Here is a 14883-nt window from a genome sequence, read left to right on the forward strand (position 1 = left end):
TTTCCCGCCTCCCGACCCTCTCCCCTCCCCCTCTTCCCCCTCTTCTTTCTGGTGCTGGCAATTAGGGTGTAGAAATCAGTGCCAGGCTCCTGCCTCCGAAGAGAAAGGAGCTGTTTCTGGAATTGAGTCCTGACACCTGTCTCTGTCCTAGATGGCAAGAAGGCGCGGGGTCAAAACATTGAAGAATGAGAGGCCGGGCCGAGGGGGGTCACTCCCTAAAAGAACGTTTTGGGGGACTCCCCTTGCCATGACTTCCCGCCTTATTCTTCAGCCTCCAGCTTCGTGCAGGTCATTAACACGCGGGTTATTAACACAGATTTCCTCCCTTTTAATCCCCTGAGACCGAGACCCGAAGCTAGAATTAGAAGAGCAACGCTGACGAGCCATTCATTAATTTGCTTTTATTTTCGGGAAATAATGTAGATAAAGAGGAAGAGGAGACGGACTGCCTTACATCTCAACAAGTAATTTGTGATCTTCACATCGGACAAATCAAATTTACAAATTACTTTCCCACCTACTGGACCAAGCGGCCAAAACCAAAACTGATAGATACACAGGTATTCTCCGCAGATTTCGGAGAATGAAGGTTCACTAAAAACTCACGGAACAGACAGGGGTGTTTTAAAGAGAGACATACAGGAAATTGGACCTGGAACTCGGGCTCGGTTTGCTTCCCACAATGTTGTAATTTCACCAATTTTTGTTTGTTTGTTTCTAAGCTGACGCTTTGATATTGTGCTTAGACTGGCGAAGGGTCAGTCTTGCGCCCTGCCCAGCCTAGCCCGACCCCTGTACCCTGACTTAGCTGTTTTCTTCACTTCCGATCCTCCAGAGCCCAGCTTCCTAAAACCAAGCGGGTTTCTTTAATAAATACACAAAGGGAGGTGTGAAGAGGGCAGGACAGCTTGGAAACAACTGAAAAATAAGAACCGCTATCGTTTGAGAAAGAGAGGAACGGGAACAAAGGGGGAATATTTTTTGCTTCTGTTATATATAATATGTGTATATATATGTGATGTATATATTTTAAAGTTCTGTTTCTTGGACGCTAAAACAAGAGAGAAGCTCAGTTCAACCAACAGCAACTAAAAACTTTAAGTGGTCCTTGGAACGGACCTGACTATGTACAGCATTCCCGCTGCGGCGGAAGCTTGACTCAGTCCAGCGCAGGGCAGGGAAGGAGGCTGGGGCACACTCCTCCCGCAAGCCTGGCCCAGCGCTCACCATTGGGGAGACGGAAATGCTGGAAGCTTGGGCCTGCCGGTGGGGAGCTGGATCAGCTGAAGCGGCGACAGTCTGCTAGAAACGGTGGAGGGGTTGAGTTGGAGGTATGTGTACAAGCGCACTCCGAACGGTAGATATTCGCCAGTTAGTGACTTCAGTGTCCAGAAAGAATAAATAAAACTGTTGAGCTCAAAACAGAGAGGGTCAGAGAGGAGAGCCTCAGAAGGCTCCAAGTGCATACAAGCTGTCCAGAGAGACTTGAGGGGGTGACACACGAGTGGAGAGGGGGAGCACACTGCTATCCCATGAAGAAACTGAGGGCCAAGTAGGAGCACCGGGCCCCACGTCCAAGGGGGAGAAGGGGCTGCACCCTCCACCCCCGAGCAAGTGGAGCACAGACGGGAGCGGCAGTGCAGGCAATGAACATCTTTTGGGGAGTGAAAATTAAGTTTTGGAAAAGCCAAGGCAAAGGCGGGCGGTGCAGCAGCAGCAGCAGCAGCAGCAGCAGCAGCAGCAGCAGCAGCAGCAGCAGCAACATGATAGGGACCACGGAGGGCGAAGGTAGTTGCGTTTCTTCTCCACTTCCTTTCCCTCCTGGGCTCACAAGACCTGGAACCGCCATGAGGCTTGGTCCTTATAGTCCAGACAGTCGGGAGAGTTGAAGTTGAGTTTCCAGGCAGAGGAAGCAGCGGCGGCGGCGGGCTCCTTGTAATCCAAGCAGTCGGCAGAGTTGAAGGCGAGCCCAGAGCCTCCATAACCTTGGTGGTGGTGGTGGTGATGGTGGTGGTGGTGGTGGCCTGAAGATTGGCTCAGTGGGTGGTGCGCGTGCGGGTGGTGGTGGTGGTGGCCAGCCATGGAGGAGGGTGCCATGGGGCTAAGCTGGTGCGGGTGGTGATGAGAGTGCATGGGCGCAAGGTAGGAGCTGCAGTCTACACCGCCAAAGTAAGAAGAGGAAGGCGCGGGGTAGCCCTGGCCATAGCTTCCGCCCTGGCCATAGGACATAGGGTAGGAGGCCGCGGCAGTGGCCGCACCTGCGGCTACCGAGCGCTGCATGCATGAGGCGTTGCTCGGAGCGCCTAATGGCTCTGGCACTGATACGGATGCCGGCGCTGAGCCGGGAGAGATGGAGGCCGGGCTCCAGATGGACGAAGCAGTAGGCGTGCTCAGAGAGGACGCGGCTGCCACCGGGTTCCCACCCAGGCCCGCGGCCGCAGCAGCCGCCGGGTTAGCGGAGGCACTGGACGCTGAGCTAGACGAAGACGCAGAGCTAGATACGGCGGGCGGCGTGAACTGGCCGCTGCTCTCGGAACCCGAGCTCTCGCGCACCGGAGACGACTTCTTCTTGACCGGCCGGCTTTTCGTTCCATTCCCGCTCTGCTGCTGCTGGCGGCACTTGGCTCGGCGGTTCTTGAACCAAACCTGCAGTGAGCAGGGTGAAGGAGAGGGGATCAGGGGGCAGGCTAGTGGAGCTCACTACTCCTCCGCCCCTCGGACTCACACCCCGCCCAGGATCTCGAGAACCTCTCAATCCCAGCCTCTACCCCTCCCAGTCCCCGGCCCTGCCCGACCCTGTCCCCTCCCCCGCACGTGCTAGGTCCCCAGCTCTGCCTCCCTCCCCCATCCTTCTGCGCAAAGCCCCCAGTCAGCCTCCTCCGCTGGAGGGATGCGCACCTCCCCAAGCCCAGTGCAACTCTGCCCGAGGGCGGAACGTTTGTGTCTGTCTGTCCAGCCAGAAGTTCAGCCATCTCTAAGCTGTTGCGGTTGGCTGCTTCCCCGCAGCCCCGTTTTAGTTTGGAGGCCCTGTTTTTCTTGAACAGAGCTGAGGAAACAGCGGAGAAGTACAGAACTGCGGAGTGTAGGGCAGCCACCAAGCCTGGGGCCCGTGGGCTTTCACCAAGTCGGCTCCTGGAGACTGGAGTCGGGCAGGGCAAATAATTTGGGTGGGAACAGAAGGAGGGCTAGAGGCTGAACGGAAGCAGCACTCCAGTGTTGGGGCTTTTCGAGGAGAAGCTTGGGTGAGATTTCCTTGGGCCTTTTGGCTCCAGGTGGGATACCAAATGGACTGGCAAGTCATAAACTCTCACTCCTTTGGAGAGGCACGGGCACAAGGCATTGCATTCCCAGGCCCCTCTCGAGCCTTTGGGAAAGAAGGTGAGACAATCGACCCGTCGAGAAAGAATTAAACTAAGTCAGAACTCGCTTTTTCTGAACGTTTCGTCTCAGAAATAGTAAAGCCAGCATCTGGATTTTGCACTCGGCGTCCACTCTGCTGCAGAAAACTCCTAACCAGATGGACTCCACCTGCGGAGCGCATTCCCAGGCAAAGGGCACTAGGCTGTGGCCAAGTTCCATCCTGCACTTTTAGAATCCCCGTGACGAAGGGAAGGGTGCGAAAGACAAAGGCAGAAGCAGAGCTAAGGCCTCAGTTCTGTAGTAGCCAAAGTTCTGTAGCAGCCAAAGAAGCAGGACCATTATCGAACCTTCAGAGAAAGTTACATCCGGGGACCACGGCTGGCCTCCCCAAACAAAAACAAAAACAAAAATGATTTTCAATATTGAAAGCGCGCTGGTAACAAGGAGTAGATCGTGGGCTCTAAGCCATTCCTTTTAAGGTTACCCCTTTTACCAGGCTGACGCCCAGCGCTAGGGGGAGTTGGAGAGGGGCTGTCCAGTCAGTGAGTGGGCCCCAACATCAGACCGCCTAGGCTATATTTTTCCCGACGGGTCCCAGTGTCCCTACACTAACCCTAGAGCCCCAGGAGCGCGCACCTGGACTCTGGACTCGGGCAGGTTGATCTTGAGAGCCACCTCCTCGCGCATGAAGATGTCTGGGTAGCGAGTCTTTGCGAACAGCGCCTCGAGCACGTCCAGCTGTGAGCGCGTGAAGGTGGTGCGCTCCCGTCGCTGCTTCCGCGGGGTGGCTGCGGGGACATGCGAGGGCGCCCGGAGTCAGCGGTGGACCATGAGGACTGGCTCTAGAGGCCACACCTAGGTCCTCTGGTAGGTTCGGAACCCCCGACACAGAAAGAAAAGGGCGATTTCCCGCAAACGAAAACTTCCCTGACCACAGGTGGGACAAAGTGTACGCATTCAAGGCCCCAGTCTCGAACCTCAGGGCCTTCACCCTCTGGACCTTTCGAGCGGTTAAAAACAAGGCCATCCTTTCCTTCTCATCTCCCCAAACCCACACACGTCCTTAGCTGAGAGGCAGGAAGTAGAACAGAGGTGGGCAGAAACAGGAGCAGGATTCACTTTCCAAGAGAACAAACTCAGGTAAATAAGTAGGATCTAGAAAAGAAACCCGGGGCTCAGCTGGAGCCGCTCATCGCGCCAGGAGAGTTGGGTCAAGTCACTGGTCTTGAGGGCTCTTTAACTAGGGAGAAAGAACTGCTTCTCAGGGAAACTAGACCTAAGGAAAATTTGGCTGTTGGGGCCTAGCGAAAGCCCAGATTCCGCATGAAATATTGGAACGAGGGAAGGAATTTTTTGTAAAAAAAAAAAAATTAGAAAAAGCAACCGAGGGAAATAAATTGAGGGAGGGGTGCGGGGAGAACATGCCCTCCTTAGCAAGCGGACACAAGAGGACCCAGGTCGCAGACTCCACAGAGCAAAAGTTGTAGGCTGCAGTTTCTAAGCTCTCTGAGCAGACCTTGGCTCCAGATCTGCCTGTAACAGATCTAGGCAACAGGCAGCGTGCTAATCACCCTCCTGGGTCTGTCGGGGGACAGCGTGGGCTCAAACTTTAGGGGATGGAACCCCCAATATTTCCAGAGGCTTGGGGGGTAGGGACAGAGGGCCACTGCTCACCAGGGTAGCCCACGGAAGGGTGCAGGAGGTCCATGGCAGGGCCAGCTAGGCCCAGCCCGTTCATGCCGTATGGGGGTTGTTTGAGGTAAGACATCATGCTAACAGCCGGGTGGAGGCGCCCCGACGGATCCAGGGGGCCTGAGGCCAGGAGCAGTTCAGGGCTCCCACTGCGACGTCCTTCAAGCTGTTGCTTCTTGGGGCCTGGCCTAGGGAGACAGGAGACACATGGAAACCTTCACCCGTAGTCAGTTTGGCTTTCAGCTCCTATAATCCTTGAATGGGGAGGGGGCGCATGCTAGGAACTGCACAGCAGGCAACCCGAGAGAAATGTCTCCTCCTTTAGCTCGGCAGCCACACAGCTTCTCAAGAAAGTAAACTTTCCCCGCTTCGTTCCTTCCTCTTTTAGGGCTTGACAAGGGCCAAAGACACTCCTCGAGTGTCAACAGGAAGGAAAGTTAAAGCGTGATCAGGCTGAGGAGGTGAGAGCCGAGACCGCGAAGGGTGCAAAATCCCAAGTGTAGTCAAATTTTTTTAGTGCGGCGGAAGCAATTTGCTCAAGCAAATGTTCATTTGGCGCCGAGAGGGCAGGCCGCACAGAGAGATACGGGGTTATTTCGTTTAGTTTGAAATGTTTTTTTTTTTTTTTTTGAAAGAGGGACAAAATGGCAAAGCAATACAGAGGCCCAAGGTGGGTACACCTCGGATCCCCGAGGCTCACTGGCCATGTCATTTCTTCAAAGATCTTCAGGGCTGCCTCCTACCCAGAGCCTGCAATCACCTTTCTAGCTGACCTCTCTGGGTCCCTGACGCCAAGAGAGATGAACATGAATCCCACCGCACCTCCAGGGCAGATGCGGCCCAGGCCAGGATAAGGCGGCAACAAGACTCCAAAGGAGCCACGGTAGAAGTGGCAGTTTCAGGACGCCGCTCAAGGTCAGGGGTACCTCCAAGACGGTCACCCCTCTTCCTTTGCTGGCGCAGGCCGGGCCTTCCTTCTACCAAGTCTGCTGAGCACACCGCGTCCCACCGGGGTTTGATAAAAGATGATCAACCCAGTGCCCCAAACATGCTAGGGATTTCGGAAGGCCGAGCGTTGCAGGTCGCCTCTCTCCCGCCGTCCTCTCTGAACCCGATGGAGAGCAAGGAACTAGGCCTCAGGTTGTAAAACTCACTCACAGCCAACCTGGGAGCGCGAGGCTCGGCGCAGACACTGCGAGCCCACACAGCTCTCCCCCAGCAAAAAAAAGGGGGGGTGGTGGCTTCTGGGGGTTACGACTGGGACCGCCGTGGGGAGGGGGGCTCGTAGCTACTTCCCGCTCTGCCAGGACCCAAGGGTGGGAGATTCTGGGGAGAAAGGAAGGTAGGACTAAAGCAGCTCCCCCTTCACAACTCCTTCCCCCACGCTTCAGTCCTAGGGGACCCGAAGCCTGGACTGAGGGGGCCCAGTGAGCATGGGAGGCGAAGGGAAGGGAAGGACCCGAGGCGCTTGGGCGGAAGGGCCACAGGCCCGCAGCCGCCGCGGCTCTGTCCGGCTGCGGCGTGAGTTTTCGAGTACTTTCGTCTAACTTAGCACCCCGGCTCCGCAGCTTCGGAGGAGGCGGGGGAGGGGGCGGCCGGCTCCCGCGCGGCTTGGGGTCCCTCGGGCTGCCTAGGGGCGCCTGGTCTCTCACCCCAGCCCCGCCCACCTGCAGGGGACCGCGGTAGCGAGGGTGGATTCCAGGAGGGGGAGGCGAGAGGGGCCACCATCGTCCCGGGTGGCGCGCGGCCCCGCGACTCCCTCCTTACCTGCCCTCGGCTGCCGCGGCTCTTCACCATCTACCTCGCGCCCTCACCGAGACCCGCGGGCAGCCAACCTGCAAAACGGAGGCGCACAGGTGTTACCCCGGCGGCGGGGCTAGGACCCCAGGTTTTCCTCTTCCCCAACTTCCCTCTTCCCGTCTCCTGCATTTTTTTTTCCCAGTAGCTCTGTGCGTGTCCCTCCGGGTTTCACTTTATTGCACAAACACTTTGTTTGCAAAGTCCCACATGCTTTTCCTCCCAAGACCCGGCCTCGCCCGGGACCCGGGGGGTGGGGTGGGTGGGTGGGGGTGTTCGAGGGACAGAGTTAGGAGGTGGCTTGAGGTGGCAGCTGCACTCTCGGTGCAACCCGGAGGCGGTAGGGATTGGAGAAATCCTGCATAGTCACTTGGCAAACTAAATAAATCAAGCAATTTACCTTGTCGGAGTGGCTTGTCTTGCTCGGTTGTTTAGGTGATTGGAAATGTAGCCTGATGAAGATTGATCACCTTTCTACTGCCCTCCCCGAGTATGTGAACGCGAGGCGAGTGCGTAACGGGGCCCGGCCGCCAATAGGGGGCCTAGAGCGGACTGAGTGACAGGAAGCCGGGCAATGGCAGCGCGAGCCGGGGTTACCTCCGCGCGCCCCCGCCCTCCCTCGCTCCCACCCCCTCCCTCCCCGCGCGCCGGCCCCGCCCCGGTCGCGCGCTAACTCCGGAGCTCGGGTGGCAAATTCCGCTCAGAAGGAGTCGAGGAGGGTGAAGGCAGCGCTGGAGTCGCAGGCGCAGAGGGGGCCCCGGGTCCCAAGGCTCGCCCGAGGGCCCCCACCCTCCCCTCGCCCGGGCCGCGCTCCGGAGGAGTGGCGTCAAGCTGCTGGATAACCGGTTCCTGCTCGCGCGCGCGCGCCGCCGGGCTCTGCCGCCGCTCTGTGGGCGCCAGGCTTCCCGGGCCGCGGATTCGGGGCGTGCTGGCCCCTGGCACTCCTAGCTGCGCCCTGGGCCCCAGTGCTTCCTCCGTTCCCCACAACCTGCGGCCACCGCGGGCGGCTCGTGCGGGCTCGGGCTGCTGAGCCGGAGCCTGGGATGGGGTGCAGCTCTCGGCGCTCAGGGCGCCCCGGGGCGCCCTGGGACTCTGGCGCCCAGAAAGAGCGCCGGCTGGGGAGACGCCGCCACTTCCCAGCTGCTCAGCGTCTCCAGGGGCTCTCAGGCAGTCCCCACCAAAGGTGTTCGCACGTCCTAAAAGCTTGCTTCTTCGGAACCGTTGGAACTCAGATCTTACACACACACACACACACACACACACACACACACACACACACACACACACACACACACACACACACACACACACACTGAATGGGTTTGATAGAAAACTTTCTTTTTCACACTCTCCACTCTCTCAGTCTCTCCAGGTCTGCACCTACAAAGGACAGTCCGGTGGGAAATGTGGCCACACACTCCGATCCCCCTCACTTCATTTTCTACACATTCCTGGAGGAGCCTCCTCGAAATAATTTCCCCGGATTGTTCGTACTGGCGGACCCCAGGTTCCAGCCGAATAAACTTGCCGAGATCGTCTACCTGTGTGTACTTTCCAAAGCGAGAGGAAAGAATATTTTCGGCCCAACCCCGAACAAGGCAATTCTTTCTTTCTTTCTTTCTTTCTTTCTTTCTTTCTTTCTTTCTTTCTTTCTTTCTTTCTTTCTTTCTTTTTTTTTTTTTAAAGCATGGCATCTCCTACTGACTACTAGGGACCACATTCACACCCTTTCCTAGTCCTTTCTCCTCATCTTCTGCCACTTTCACCCCAACAGGCGGGTGAAAAGTTTGAACCACAGTGTGTGCGTGGGTGAGTTCGGCAGCCGCTGGGAGCAAGGTAGAGCGGAGCACGGGGACGCCCAGGCCGCGCGGTCCGCTGCAGTCGCTGACCGGGCGCGGGGCGACCAGAAGGAAGGGGGGAGCCCGCTGAGTGAAAAGGGGCTGCGACTGCCGCTCATCAAAGTGCTTCTCCCCTCCCCCACGCGACACTTTTCTTTGGAGTCCGAATAAAATACGGTAACAGAATATGACGGAGGGCACACTGTTTCCTTAACTGCTTCTCAAAGGACCGAGAGATCTTCTTAGGACCTTTAATAAGGCTTTGGTCGGTTCTTTTGTTGGTCTCTCAAAATCAACTCCTTCTAATTGAAGTTGGAGCTGAAAGCGAGCTAATGTTCAAAGAAAGTGGCCGCCAGACTAACGAAATTACATTTTTTTGAACGATGAGGGAACATCTAATCAAAGGGGCAGGGAAGGAGGGGTGTGAGAGGGGGGACTACGGAGGAGAAAAGGAGGTTTTACAAGATCCTTCTCTGGTTCACAAAAGTCAGCGACATGGGCGCTTCTCTCCAGAACAAAGACGCCGCAGCCCATTCACAAAAGCGAGAGAAAGAGAAAGCAGAATAAAAGAACGCGGGGAAAGGGGGGAAGTGAGAGGGAGAGAGATAAACCTGCAGGCAGAAAAGAAACAGCGCTGGCCCGAGCACACACCTTAGGCTCTCGGGTCCCTACCAGTAGACCCCAAGGCAGACGCACGGTCAGGCTCAGCCGCGGGGGCCATCCTGAGTTTAAAGAAAGAAACGAAATACACTCCTGCCCCCAGTTCCCGGGAAAGGCGCGGGCTAGGGCGCACTAGTTTGGCGGGCACGAAAACGCTGAGGTCCTGGGGAGTGCACTGAAGGCATCCCTGTCCTGGTCTTCGGGCTGTGAGCCCGGGTTGGCCCTCTGGGACCCGGGGTGCACGTCTGGCTAGGAAACTCTGCTAGTCTGGCCTCTTCGGGGCTGGTTCGTTGGCAGTCTTCGAACCTCGCCAGGGTCAGGCTTGACGAAGTGGGGGCGGCTGTACGCATAGGAATGTGCCCGCGAGGTCCCCAAGGCCCACCGCGTGGGAGCCGGTCGCTGTGGGTTCCCGATGCTGTTCCCCTCCATTCTCAGGGAAGTGGGAGGTATCGAGTGGCAAGGACCCGACCCCCCACAACCCCCCGCGCGCCATGAGAGTATTTATCTAATCCCAAATTGGAGGCGAATTTCCTTAATGCTCATCCTGTAAAACCTTGGGATTAGGGAGAAAGAAGAGGCAGAGGGGGTGGGGGAGGGGAGGAGGGGGGGGGAGTTGAAAGTTTCTTGAATTCAGCGCAGAAGATTGAGGCAGCCTTTGCTAGGCAAATGTCCAGGTCGGGGACACTGGTCCAGAAGCTTCGACGGTTCTCTCAAAGGGTACTTGTGCAGCCAGGGCACAGCAGGGGCAGCGTTGGAGAAGGGGTGGTGGTGGTGGCTCAGTTTAAGGCCCATATCCAGAAGCGTGCCCCATTCCTGGGCGCAGCATCTAAGTGCTCCCAGGACCACTGGCTCTAGAAATATTAGGGACTGGGAAGGGGCTTGGACCCCCGGCCAGGAGAAAGTTCCGCACCCGCCCTCCAAACGCTCCCATCCCCCCGCGGCCCTGACCCACTGTCTCTTCACCCTGAGCGGGTTTTCTAGGTCTCTGTCCGATAGCGGGCAGGATTCTTGCTTGCCCTAAGGAGCCCGACTCCGGGCACTGTGCTGAGCTGCCGCAACGCGACTCCCAGGCTGCGGCCCAACTCCACGGTCCAGGTCCGTGCTCCACCGCCGCTGAGGGGCGTTCGGGCGCTGCGGAGAGAGCCCCTCCGAGGCTGGGAACCAAGCAGGAGGGGCCCCCAATCACTAGCAATGCTAGGGGAGTTTTGTCACCTCAAGGTCTGGGGCGACTTGGGAGAAGGGGAAAGCGCCTCTCCGAGAGGCCCCTGTAAAGGGGAAGGTTTCTCCAACCCATCCTAAACCAAGCCCCAGGATGCTCCGGGCGGTGAATTTCCTAGTACCGGTTTACCTGGGTTGGATTGGATTCTGAATTTTCCCCAGAGAGCAGCAACTTGCTGTTCTGCTCTCATAAAGAGGACAAAGACTCGATTTCATTTCGTTCCAATAACTTTTCATCAGAAAGAAAAAGAAGAAAATTCTTTGCCATCAGGGAATTGTGGCAAGTTTTTTTTTTAAAAAACCATTTTGAAGGACGAATAATTGGAAACGGCAGCATACTTTTCCAGAGAAGTGTGTGTGTGTGTGTGTGTGTGTGTGTGTGTGTGAGTGTGTGCGCGCGCGCGTGAGAGAGAGAGAGAGAGAGAGAGAGAGAGAGAGAGAGAGAGAATAAATAGAGAGAGCAGGAGCAAGAGCAAGGCTAAAGAAGACGCCAGTGTTTTCCGTAAGTTTCCAGACTTGTTGAAGGAGCTCTCTTTGTTTGGACACCCAATACAGAAGAGCCCATTTTTACCGTGGCTTAGAAATTGCTACAATTCTCTTTCCTCCATCTCAAACGCATATATCCGCACAGCCCCTCCCCCAACGGTAGCCCTCTCCCTTTCATTTCAGTACCTACAGACTGGCTGGCTGTGGTGGGACGAAGTTCTCCTACAGAGGACTCAGAAAATTCATCACGATGCGTTTCCCCCCAGTGGTGTGGAACTATACATTTCCTGGACTCTTTCGGAGAGATGACTCTTTCCAAAGGACAGTTTACACTCCCTAAGAATGTGACTAATGACTTTGCAATTTGCATTCTGTGTGAGCAGAGCTCCTCTGGACCTGTGTCAGCTCCAAACACAGTCTAGTGGGCTGGATTCCACATGGAAAGTCTTACGGATACACAAACTTCCACTCAAGTTTTCATTGCAAGGAAATAAATAGCGGCAGGGTTTAAGGTAAGAAAGTTTCTGCTTTTATTGAAAATTTATATGACTCAGTATTGTAATAAATAAACATAACCATTTCACAAAACACACAATGCTATGCTAGAGAAGATGAATGGGATATTTACTTGTAGTACCAAGACAGACTTTTATCAATACAGAATAAATATTAACAGCATTCTTGAGCCAATGTTGAGCCCCAACAAAAAGTAGGAACCAAGCAAGATGTAATAAATAATCATTCAGGGTAAAAGATGGCGCATCATCTGATGATGAACTGTCTTGTAAACTGCTGCACATCAATTAGAGCCACTCTCCCAGTTCATCTTTCAAACCCGGAGGTTTGTCTGGGGCTACCTTAAAGGGACATCCTCTGAGGAGAGCAGAGAGGAACTTTATTATCTTTATGGTTAATGCAAACAACTGCAGAAAAACCCCACTGGCAAATGGAACACAGCTTTGTCAATACACAGAGTAGGATCTAACTATGAGATTTAAGTAACAGTGTTACATACGGCAGGATTGGAAAAAACATTCGTGACATTTTCTTACTCCCCTTTGCCCCCCACCCACTGTCATTTCGCTATTACCAACAATACTACAACAAACATGGTTCAAATTTTCATCCCATCCAAAACAGAAGGGGAGCTGACCAAGGGGCCTTTCTCTCCCCGTTTTGGACAGCATCTTCATTACCAATCATTCACAGGGTGTCTGTGCAAATCTACTTCACAGGGTTTCAAAAATGATTTCATGATTAACTCACAAAGAGTCTTTAAAGCTATTTGGAGCTCTGTGTATTATCTGGAGTAGGAAATGGGGGGGGGGTGTCCAGAAGTACAATCCAGTCAAACAAAATGTTAAAAAGTTTTAAATCAACCAGTCAGTTTCTGGCCTGGGGACCTAAGACTGAAGTGCAGGGAGAAGTCTGGCCCAAGGCTACTGAAGAGTGCACTTCTCCTCCTTCTTGGCCATCTTGCCTTTGTTTTGCTCCAGAGTTCGCTCCAAATGCTCGTCTTCTTCTTCAGCCCTGGATGTTAGAAAAACATTAGACAGAATTATTTTTCCCCATGAAGGGGAGAGCAGCACATCGTACACACGAACTATCTGGATCCCTAGAGACAAGGGTGGCACAAAGGCACCGGGCCTCTCAGATCCCCGAAATGAACTTTCTATAAACTTCTTGTCCCTTTGGCCAGTGGCTTCCCCTAGACCACACCCTACAGCCCCACTCACTGCTTCTCCTGGGCGTCCAGGTCCCTGACAAGGGCGTCTCGCTTGTCCACCAGGGCCACTAGTTCATCCAGCAGGAGCTGTTCCCGTCGCTTCTGGGCCTCGGTCTTCTGCCAGTCTGCAGGGAGCGGGAGGCCGGTTACCACCCGTAGGGGCTCAGAGCACTCACGACCTGCCCTCCCCTTCCCGCCTAATTCAGTTTCCTAAAATCTCGGCAAACCGCGTTAACGGGACCACTAGGTACTGTTTGCTGGGGGAGTTTGGCTGGGGAGGTAAGGGTCTCATGCCCCAAACCCGACTTTGTAAAGACTGCTGAAGCTGGGCGCTGCAGGTTAGGAGCCTGCTGGAAACCAGGTGTGAGCCGGTGGCCGGGCGGAAGGCAGGCACCTGAACTCAGGCGGCGTGGGGGAGGGGAGCTGGAGTCCACCAGAGGTTGGCCCAGGGCTTGAGGCTGGGGGAGTGGGTAAACGAGGAGGCGGGGAAGCAAAGAAGGCTGGTAAAATCCTTCTGAAAGGGCTGGGGAATCTGCCTGAGAACCTACTCTCCTCCCCGCCCCCACTCTCACCCCAAACAGCCCATTCTTCGCTAATTTCCTCCCCGCTCTATTTTAGCAGTTGGATGTATCTCACACTGGGCGCCATATGCTTCACAATAACTTTAAAAGTAGTGAATCGGCTAATTAGCATTTTTCTTTGAAGTAAAAAAATAAATGTGCTTTGCAGTATTACACTGCAGCTCTCGACGGCATCACAGCCAGTTTTCTTTTGGAGACATTTGCTGGGTGGTTTCAAATCGAAGCACTCTTGCAAAGGGGGGAAAAACCCCACATATTTCTTTTTCAAACTCCCATGTTAAAAGGTCGGAAAATGCGCTGGGCAGTGCTTTTTCTATGGCCATTTTTATGCCAGTTTTAGTACTCAGTGATATACATAACCCAACCTTTTCAGCTTTGATAATTTCCTTAAGATGAGCAGCAGTTTCACTTGATAAAAACAGGACCACAATCTAACATTTAAAACACTTTTGAAACCAAAGCCAACTGCTCTCTGGCCAGACTGTAGGGGCTTGTAGCTGTCAATCAAGCCGCAGTCTACCCCGCCTCCCTCATTAGGAAGGTAAACAATGAAAAGAAGAAGTAGATGACGGGGAGATAGCAGAACAAATGGGACCTGGAGGGAAACAGGACACCAGTTTTACGGGAGTGTGGGGGAGGCACCCTGGCCACCGACTCTATAATAGTCCCCCTCTCCCTGCAAACACTTTCCAAAAACCAAAGGAGTGCAATCCTTCGGGCTTCTCTCTTCTCTCTCCATTGCTCTGGGCAATCATGTTAAAACTCACATGGCTGGTGCTTATTCAGATAAACCCAACAATGCTTATGCCGGTTACCATGTGAATCTTCACAAACCACACAAGAATGTGCTGGTTCAAATCCCTCCCCCCCTCCAAAGCAAAATTTATTCAAGACCGCAAACTGCTCAGCGGCTCTATGAAAGCGAATGGTGCCACACGGAATGCTATCTTGTATTTACGAATTAAAAATTAGATGCATCATCATGCAGTAAAGGTTAGTGAAGCTGGAGAAAGCTAGGCGTTAACTCTGTTTTATCACTGCTCCTTTTATAAGCTCAAACACAAAAATACATATATTAAACACACCATGCTAATGATCCACAGTCCATACAAAACAATCTTTGCAGATGCAAAGATTGTCAGTGACTGATCATGATTATGCTCTCGTTTAAAGAGTAAAATACCCTATAGGATGGGGATGAAGGAAACCTATGGAAAACTGTGTCTGAATTTTAACAATAAGCGGAGTGCGGAGAAGCCAAGACCCATCACAGCTTTACTCTGGACCCGAGTGACTATGGACGTGGGAATGCTGGAAATATTTCTAGTCTGTTCTTGCTCTTGAGTGGGTCTTACTCTTCAGAGCAAGTGAGGTAAGGGGCTCTGTGACTGAAGGAGTCTTAGACACAGTTTTAGTTTAATTTTAGGTCACTGCAGTTCTTGAAATATTAATTAAGAGAAGATCCTAAAATTATGACTGAATTTTGTAGTTATTAAATCAGTAGTTTTAATTAATAAAAAATTCT

The 14883-nt window shown here is 53.9% G+C and overlaps 3 protein-coding genes across 26 annotated transcripts in view; 1 reads left to right on the forward strand and 2 right to left on the reverse strand.

Moving 5' to 3' along the window:
• Nucleotides 1–376: 376 nt before the first annotated feature.
• On the reverse strand, nucleotides 377–7392 carry Otx1 (orthodenticle homeobox 1). Of its 2 annotated transcripts, XM_039091640.2 has the most exons (6): nucleotides 7250–7375; nucleotides 6820–6887; nucleotides 5875–6157; nucleotides 5035–5240; nucleotides 3997–4148; nucleotides 387–2646 (listed from the first exon to the last, which is right to left on the reverse strand). In XM_039091640.2, exons 4-6 carry the CDS (start codon nucleotides 5129–5131, stop codon nucleotides 1828–1830), a joined length of 1068 nt encoding a protein of 355 aa, XP_038947568.1. In that variant the 5' UTR covers nucleotides 5132–5240; nucleotides 5875–6157; nucleotides 6820–6887; nucleotides 7250–7375; the 3' UTR covers nucleotides 387–1827. The 2 variants fall into 2 exon arrangements, with proteins under 2 accessions (NP_037241.2, XP_038947568.1); NM_013109.3 differs by lacking the exon at nucleotides 5875–6157 and having other exon boundaries at nucleotides 377–2646; nucleotides 7250–7392.
• Nucleotides 6486–8873, forward strand: LOC120096523 (collagen alpha-1(III) chain-like). The gene is made up of 5 exons (XM_039092577.2): nucleotides 6486–6573; nucleotides 6621–6940; nucleotides 7798–8032; nucleotides 8213–8447; nucleotides 8624–8873. The coding sequence occupies exons 1-5, from the start codon at nucleotides 6486–6488 to the stop codon at nucleotides 8856–8858; spliced, it is 1113 nt and encodes a 370-aa protein (XP_038948505.1). The 3' UTR covers nucleotides 8859–8873.
• Nucleotides 8874–11555: 2682 nt separating this feature from the next.
• The window catches only part of Ehbp1 (EH domain binding protein 1), a 287180-nt gene continuing 283852 nt past the window's right edge, over nucleotides 11556–14883 (reverse strand). For 22 of the 23 annotated variants that reach the window (XM_063273264.1, XM_063273263.1, XM_017599244.3 and 19 more), the window contains 2 exons: nucleotides 12788–12902; nucleotides 11558–12581 (listed from right to left, as the gene is read on the reverse strand). In XM_063273264.1, the coding sequence (XP_063129334.1) occupies nucleotides 12491–12581; nucleotides 12788–12902 (206 nt within the window). In that variant the 3' untranslated portion in view covers nucleotides 11558–12490. Of the gene's footprint in view, nucleotides 12582–12787; nucleotides 12903–14883 lie in introns of all 23 variants that reach the window. The other variant, NM_001305130.1, reaches the window with a different exon arrangement.

This window comes from Rattus norvegicus, chromosome 14 (genome assembly GCF_036323735.1).
Source record: "Rattus norvegicus strain BN/NHsdMcwi chromosome 14, GRCr8, whole genome shotgun sequence".
In the NCBI taxonomy this organism is placed as follows: Eukaryota; Metazoa; Chordata; class Mammalia; order Rodentia; family Muridae; genus Rattus; species Rattus norvegicus.

Coding starts and splice junctions, on each gene's coding strand:
- Otx1 (NM_013109.3), bottom strand. CDS start 5,131: ATGATGTCTTACCTCAAACAACCCCCATACGGCATGAACGGGCTGGGC. Junction 4,149..5,034: donor CCCTTCCGTGGGCTACCCTG/GTGAGCAGTGGC, acceptor ATGTCCCCGCAG/CCACCCCGCGGAAGCAGCGA. Junction 2,647..3,996: donor TGCCCGAGTCCAGAGTCCAG/GTGCGCGCTCCT, acceptor TGCTCACTGCAG/GTTTGGTTCAAGAACCGCCG.
- LOC120096523 (XM_039092577.2), top strand. CDS start 6,486: ATGGGAGGCGAAGGGAAGGGAAGGACCCGAGGCGCTTGGGCGGAAGGG. Junction 6,574..6,620: donor CGGCTCTGTCCGGCTGCGGC/GTGAGTTTTCGA, acceptor CCGGCTCCGCAG/CTTCGGAGGAGGCGGGGGAG. Junction 6,941..7,797: donor CGGCGGGGCTAGGACCCCAG/GTTTTCCTCTTC, acceptor TGGCACTCCTAG/CTGCGCCCTGGGCCCCAGTG.